At 47.7% G+C, this 7,674-nt stretch overlaps 1 protein-coding gene across 1 annotated transcript; it reads right to left on the bottom strand.

Annotated features, from left to right (window-relative positions):
- Window positions 1-1,081: 1,081 nt before the first annotated feature.
- Window positions 1,082-6,412, bottom strand: LOC129773538 (uncharacterized). The gene has a single exon (XM_055777151.1). It carries the CDS (start codon window positions 6,410-6,412, stop codon window positions 1,082-1,084), a length of 5,331 nt encoding a protein of 1,776 aa, XP_055633126.1.
- Window positions 6,413-7,674: the final 1,262 nt, after the last annotated feature.

Raw genomic sequence — 7,674 nt, 5'->3', positions numbered from 1 at the left:
TGTTACTAAACTGAATCTTTGGAAAAATCAGTATTTTGTTGAGTGTAGCATTTACAAATGATTAAACAAGATCTTATATTTATATTGCTCACCACATCGAAAAAAATGTGAGTCATTCCAAAGAAATTCTAGAGATATGATAACCAGAGGAAAGAGTGTGAATTTCCTATCGTGTACTCCAGTCTAGAAATAAAAAAAAAGATTTTCTTGAACATATTCTAGACATATTCTAGAAAGGACTTTTCGGAAAAGTAGAAGAACCTGAGCCTAGAGACACGGGCGGAAATTTGACATAGGACTTTGTGGAGATTTTGTAGCTGTTCAGAAATCTGTAATCCGAACTACCAAAGGTCTTGTTTCAGCGGATTACCCGGATTGTCCGACGCGAAGGCTTTCTCAACGGCACTAATGGCCTCTGGGCCTAAAAACGTGAATGCCACTTGTTTCAGCCGATTACCCGGAATGTCCGAAGCGACATAGTGCTTCACGGCACTATTGGCCTCTTGGCCCAAAAACTTGGATGCCACTTGACTCAGTCAAACACTGTCTCCTACAGCTGGTGCAATTGAACCGGATTGTTCAATTGCATTCACGCGATGCTGGAAACTACTTCCGAAACGCACTGTGATCCCGTCTCGTTTTCCTTTTAACTAAGGAACGGGCTGAGGAACCTGGGCACAAGTTCCACTTAATTCGGGAACGGGTTATTCGGATCGCGTAAATTGTAAAACTACAGTACTCAAAACTTCTCGGATTGGAGAAAAATTGGATTTTATTCAGACGTCTGTCTTCTACGAGATTCTGATTTCAACTATATTTATAACTCTCGGCCATATGCATTCTACATGGCTGAGTTTTAGATCGTTTTCATTTTAGAACAATATACTAATCATTCCGGCCACCTTAAAATAGTCACGTATTTTAATTACTATACGGACACTGCTGCGTACGAATCGATGAACTGACTGCGGTCCAAGATATTGGGTGATTGATGGGCTGCTCATTGCGAGTTCGGTTACCATCATAGGGACCGGCTGGATTGGTGGCTGGTAAGAAACAAACTAATTTAATAGACAATAAATCATTTTATTACCTCATTCTCAACGTCGTTCACGTTTGATGGCATTGGAAGAAGTGAAAGTTTGACGACAGGACGGACAACATTGTCTGCAGATGCCGTCTTCAAGGTGACGACTCTAACGATACCATCATGAGCGGGATGAATCTTCGTTATGCGACCCAACATCCACTGGGCTGGGGGAAGGTTGTCGTCCTTAATGATGACTAGTCGGCCCACTCGGATGTCAACGGGAGGTTTGATGCCTTTTGATGAACGGGCTTGCAGCTGCTGTAAATACTCGGTGCTCCAGCGCTTCCAAATTGCCTGGAGTCGTTTTTGCATCAGCTGCCAACGGTTGAGCTTGTTGTCTGGTAATTGCTTGTAGTCGGCTTCTGGAATCGATTGCAGGTTCGAACCGACCAGGAAATGACCCGGTGTAAGAGCCTCTAGATCCGTTGGGTCATTGGACATCTCAGTTATGGGCCGTGAGTTGAGGCACATTTCGACCTGGGCGAGCAGGGTCAGCATTTCTTCGTGGGTGACGGTTGTATTACCCACTTCCTTCAGAAGATGACTCTTCGCCGATTTCACCGCCGCCTCCCACAGACCACCAAAGTGAGGTGCGCGCGGTGGAATGAATTTCCACCTGATTTCTGCATTAGCGCACCAGTCGAAAATGAGTTTTCGGCTGCTGTCGTCCGTTTTAAGCATTTTAAAGAGAAGATGCAGCTCGTTGGCGGCTCCCTTAAAGTTTGTAGCATTGTCTGAATGAAGTTCACAGACCTTGCCACGCCGTGCTATGAACCGCTTCAGAGCAGCCAGGAATGCTGCTGTGGAGAGATCGCTGACGAGCTCCAGATGTACGGCCCGCGTTGAGAAGCACACGAATAAAGCGATGTATGCTTTGACTGGTCCTGCTCTACGGTGTGGACCACGTAAGAGGATCGGGCCGCAATAGTCGACACCGGAGACTGAAAATGGCCGCGACGATGTCACTCTGGAGTTAGGTAAGTCTGCTGTTGCTTGCTGGATCAATACCGGTTTTCTACGGAAGCAGGTATGGCACTGGTGGTACACTTGACGCAATAAATCTCTGCCTCGTAGAATCCAGAACTTCTGTCTGATGGTGGTCGTCATCAGCTGCGGTCCGGCGTGCATTAGAGTTCGGTGGTAGTGATCAGCAAGCAGGTGTGCCAGTCGGTGTTTACTCGAGATGATGATTGGATGCTTCATTCCTTCGGGAGAGTTGGAGTCTTGAATACGACCACCAACCTTGATGAGGCCGTCCTTGGAGAGCATTGGATTGAAGAATTTCATAGGTGATGTTTTGTCAACTGGTCGTCCATTGCGTAGTGCTTTCAGCTCCGTCGGAAACGTTTCACGCTGGGATAGTTGACACAGAACATGTTCAGCGTCTTGAAGATCGGATGCAGTGAGATGTGTGTGTGGCTCACATGGTGTCTTCGAGGATGCCGCACAAGCCCCATCAGGATGTTTCTTGGCAGCTGTTGCGTGCAGAACACCCATGTACCGCAGGAAGTATGCCACGGCCTTCCGTAGCTTAGTATACGACGAGAAACAGTTGAACAACCAATCGCACAGTTGATCCGTGGGAGATATGAGTGCCGCCAGGCACACTTTACATTCTTCGACGACAGCCTTGGAGGATGCCACGGAATCGACGAGTTGGCTTGGCCAATGTTTCTTGGTCTGCTTGAGCCAAGCAGGCCCGGTCCACCATCGCTCTTGGTGAAGAAGTTCGGCTGGAGTGAGGCCACGGGATATATCATCGGCCGGATTGTCCTTTCCTGACACGTGGTACCATGGATGACCAACTGTCGCAATTTGAATTTTGGACACTCGGTTGCCCACAAAAGTTTTCCATCTGTTGGGTGATGCTTTCAGCCATTGAAGCACGGTCATGGAGTCTACCCAGAAGAAAACAGGAAAGTTAGATTTAAGCGAGGCAATTACCTTCAGGAACAGGTCTGTAGAGAGAACTGCAGCACAGAGTTCCAAGCGGGCAATGGAATGGCGGGTCTTCAATGGCGTGACCCTTGATTTTGCTGCAAGCAGGTGGACGACAACGTTCTGGCGTTGATCTTCGGAACGCATGTACACGCATGTACCGTATGCCCTTTCGGAGGCGTCTGAGAAGAAGTGCAATTCGAAGCTGGTAGCACCGGCCACCGAAACGAATCGGGGGATGCGAACATCGCTCACCAAGTTCAATTGGTAATGAAATGCTTTCCATTCATCTTGGATCCTTGTCGGAAGTGGATCGTCCCAAGCGTAGGAATTCCCATCGTTGTTCTTCAATGCCCACAAGCGCTGCATAAACTGCTTGGCTGTTGAAATTACCGGACCGGCAAGGCCCAATGGATCGTAGATCTTGGCAATGTACGACAGTACATTCCGTCGGGTGAGTTCGACTGCAGGAGGTGTAAGTTGGATCCGAAACCGCAAAGTATCGGAATGTGGTTCCCATATAAGTCCGAGTGTAGACACCGACTGCTCGTCGGCGAATTCGTAAACCGGCTGAATTGCCAATTCCTCCGATGGTATTTCGGCTAGGACTGCCGAACTGTTGGAGGCCCATTTCCTCAACGGAAACCCGGCGGATTGCAACATAGCACTGAGCTGTCGACGGAGTTCTACGTCTTCTTCGGGTGTAGATGCACCGCTGATGAGGTCGTCCACGTAAAAGTCTTCGAGGACGGCCTTTTTGGCCATCGGAAAGTTCTCGCCTTCATCTGTAGCGAGCTGTACGAGAGTACGTGTGGAGAGAAACGACGCAGAAGAGGTACCGTAGGTAACGGTCTGAAGCTCGTACGTGGAGATTGGATCCGTTGGCTTCTGTCGAAAAAGTATTCTGAGGAGTGGTTGATCGTTGCGACAAACTGCAATCTGACGGAACATTTTTTCAATGTCCGCCACAAGACCGATTGGTTTTGTCCGGAAACGCAATTTAATTGACTGAAGATCCTCTTGAACGATTGGCCCGACAAGCAGAAGATCATTGAGGGAACTACCAGACGACGTACGGCAGGACGCATCAAATACGACCCGTACTTTCGTGGTTGTACTGCTGGCTTTGAATACGGGGTGGTGTGGCAAATAGTAGTGGTAAATGGAGTTGTCCACCGGATCCTCGAGCCGTCGCATATGGCCTAGCCGTGAATATTCTTCCAAGAACTCATGGTAGGCTTCCTTTACGGATGCATCACGTTCAAGTTTTCGCTCCAAGCATAGTAGACGTCTTTCGGCGATTGCACGGGATTCACCGAGTTGAATGTAAGGGTCCTGTGATTTGGGAAGAGACACTACATATCTCCCGTCGGATTTTCTAGTCGTAGTACCCTGATATAGCTCCTCGCAGGCGATCTCCTTAGCAGAATAGATTCGGTCGGACTGCAAGGATTCGAGCTCCCAGAACCGTTCCAAAAGAGATTCCAGATTTCGAGTGGTGGCGATGTGGCAGACCGGAGTAGTTGGTGGAGTTGTGCCGTAGCATCGACCGATTACAGCCCACCCGAAGACAGTCTCGAATAGTACTGGACATCCTTTCCCGAGGATTATTCTACCACTCATAATGTATTCGTGGAATTGTTCGATTCCGAGTAACAGGTCGATAGGACTCGACACGTTGAATGCAGGGTCAGCTAATGGGAAGTTTGACGGGATTTTCCACATGGATATGTCGACATTTGACGTGGGAAGTTCAGAGGTTGGATTCGGTAAAACCAGGAACTCTAACTTGCTGGAAAACTCGTTGTTCTTGGAGTGGATAGTGGAGATGACAGACTGGGTAACCGTCACTGTTGTTTCACCGATGCCAGCGATGGGAACACGTACTCGATCTGACTGTAGACACAAACGACGAGCCAGCTTCTTTGAGATGAAGTTCGACTGCGAACCAGAGTCGATTAATGCTCGAGCAGAATGTTGTCTTCCAAATCGATCCTCGATCCACAGCGAAACAGTGGACAGGAAAACAGTTGATGGGGAACTGCTATGAGCAGGAACGCTTACTTCGGGAACCAAAATACCCGATCCGTGGGAATTCGCTTGTTGTGTCGGGTACTGGGGTGTTGACTGTGCTGCAGGGTCGCTCGAGGATTTGTGCAACAGCGTATGGTGGCGTTCGTGACAATGACGACAGGTGTACTTGGAGTCGCATCTCCGTGCGATATGCGACGATTTGAAGCAGTTCCAACAAAGTCGCTTCTGGGAAATTAGTTCGCGGCGCTGCTCAACGGTCATTCTTTGAAAGGCTGAACACTGAAACAATAGATGCTTCTCCGGGCATGCAATGCAGGATGGTGGACTTGGACGCGAACTTGCGGTAGCGGAGTTGGCAACCGCCTTCGTAGTGGGGAGCTTCTTGCTGAAGGAATGGGGACCGGCCACCTTGGCTGGTGCTGCTTGAGAACGATGTTGGATCTCTGTTGACACTGTTTGCAGAATCCGAATTCGCTGGTAGAGAAACTCGATACATGCTTCGTACCCAACATTATCCGACTTTGCTGCATACTCCTCCCAGGCTCTGAGGGTAGCAGGGTCCATTTTATAGGACAACATACAAATCAGTGGAGTGTCCCACGTTTCCACCAACTCACCAAGCTTCGCCAGTGCCTTCACATGGCGTTGAAAATCGTCTACAAGATGATGAAGATCCTGTGCAGATTCTTTCCGGATTGGAGCGAGATCGTGTAGTGTACGATACAACTGTTTTGTTAAAAACCGCTTGTTATCATAGCGCTTTAGGAGGGCTTCCCAGGTGATGACATAATTGGCTGCCACTATATCCACCGTCTCGTAAGGCGTACGTGCCTCACCCTCTAAAGACTGGAGCAGGAACTGCAGCTTCGCTACCAGTGGAATGTCCTTGACGTCATGTACCATCGATTTGAAGGTGTCACGAAATCCCAGCCACCGTGAATAGTCGCCGTCAAACTTCGGCAGATCTATTTTTGGCAACCGTAGGTGGAAGCTAGTAGGTTGAGCTGGAGTTGCATCGTGTACATTGATGGTTGAGTTCAGGTCCAGCAATCGCCTGTTCATCAACCATCCCTTGGTTGCACAGTATCTACTCTGGAACTGGTGGCGTTCCTGGAGATGCTTCACTAACGGGGCGTCTCCATTGTCCATCTTTTCAATTTCGGATTGAACCTTCAAGCAGTCCTGGAAAGCCTGGTCGAGTATCTCCAGCCACACTGGTACTTGTGGGAAATCTCGTTCTTCCTCGTAATTATCCATGAAGGCTTTCACTGTCTCGAGTGTTGAAAGTAATGACCGTCGAAGAGTTAATTTGTCTTTCAACTGTTTATCCTTCACTTTCATGGTGGCCATCTCCCGACGTTGGCGTTATTCGAACGACCACAACAACGAAAATAGATTCACAAACGCGACGGAACGTGGGTGGGACGATACGTAAAACTTCTTCCCGTATAGTCTTTTTCTTCGACTCTTTCCCGACGAGGATGTTTCGGTCACCAAGGAATTTCGAAAAAACATTGCACAGTTACCGAATTGCTAAACACGGTGCACTACTTGCCCGAGCAAAGGATATAAAGCGTCCTTTCAATTGCGATCGATCGATCGAACAACGTATCGATCCAACAATGCTAGCGTAGCTTGGCTTGAGTTAAATCACGAGAAACAATAGATATTGTTCACCTTCACAAAGGGTCAAAGTCACTACTTAGTCTTCGACACTGAACAATTGCAATCTTCTTTGCTAATTGTCTCGAACAACGGATGCACTAACAATGCCTATTGGTTTCACACATCGCGTGCAAAATGGCAGATTCCACACCGAACCTTTGTTCTTGACAAACGTGGCCACAATCACTTTTTGGTCCCCGGAATGTCCTTCGCATCCGGTTCGAAGGACCAATGTTTCAGCGGATTACCCGGATTGTCCGACGCGAAGGCTTTCTCAACGGCACTAATGGCCTCTGGGCCTAAAAACGTGAATGCCACTTGTTTCAGCCGATTACCCGGAATGTCCGAAGCGACATAGTGCTTCACGGCACTATTGGCCTCTTGGCCCAAAAACTTGGATGCCACTTGACTCAGTCAAACACTGTCTCCTACAGCTGGTGCAATTGAACCGGATTGTTCAATTGCATTCACGCGATGCTGGAAACTACTTCCGAAACGCACTGTGATCCCGTCTCGTTTTCCTTTTAACTAAGGAACGGGCTGAGGAACCTGGGCACAAGTTCCACTTAATTCGGGAACGGGTTATTCGGATCGCGTAAATTGTAAAACTACAGTACTCAAAACTTCTCGGATTGGAGAAAAATTGGATTTTATTCAGACGTCTGTCTTCTACGAGATTCTGATTTCAACTATATTTATAACTCTCGGCCATATGCATTCTACATGGCTGAGTTTTAGATCGTTTTCATTTTAGAACAATATACTAATCAGGTCTCGTGATCCGTAATCCGTAATCCGTTGAATGTGTTAAATCGTTCAATATTCCGAATAGTGGCTCTAGAAAAACCATTTGTTATATAAATCTTCAAACGGATTGTAAGAGTTGTAGTGACAGAAAGAATCCAGAATCTTTTGAAAAATTAGATAGAAATATATTCCAACATCAA

Source organism: Toxorhynchites rutilus, chromosome 3 (assembly GCF_029784135.1).
Source record: "Toxorhynchites rutilus septentrionalis strain SRP chromosome 3, ASM2978413v1, whole genome shotgun sequence".
NCBI lineage: Eukaryota > Metazoa > Arthropoda > Insecta > Diptera > Culicidae > Toxorhynchites > Toxorhynchites rutilus.
The sequence above is the reverse complement of the archived record's forward strand: the minus strand, read 5'-3'. Positions and strand labels throughout refer to the sequence as shown.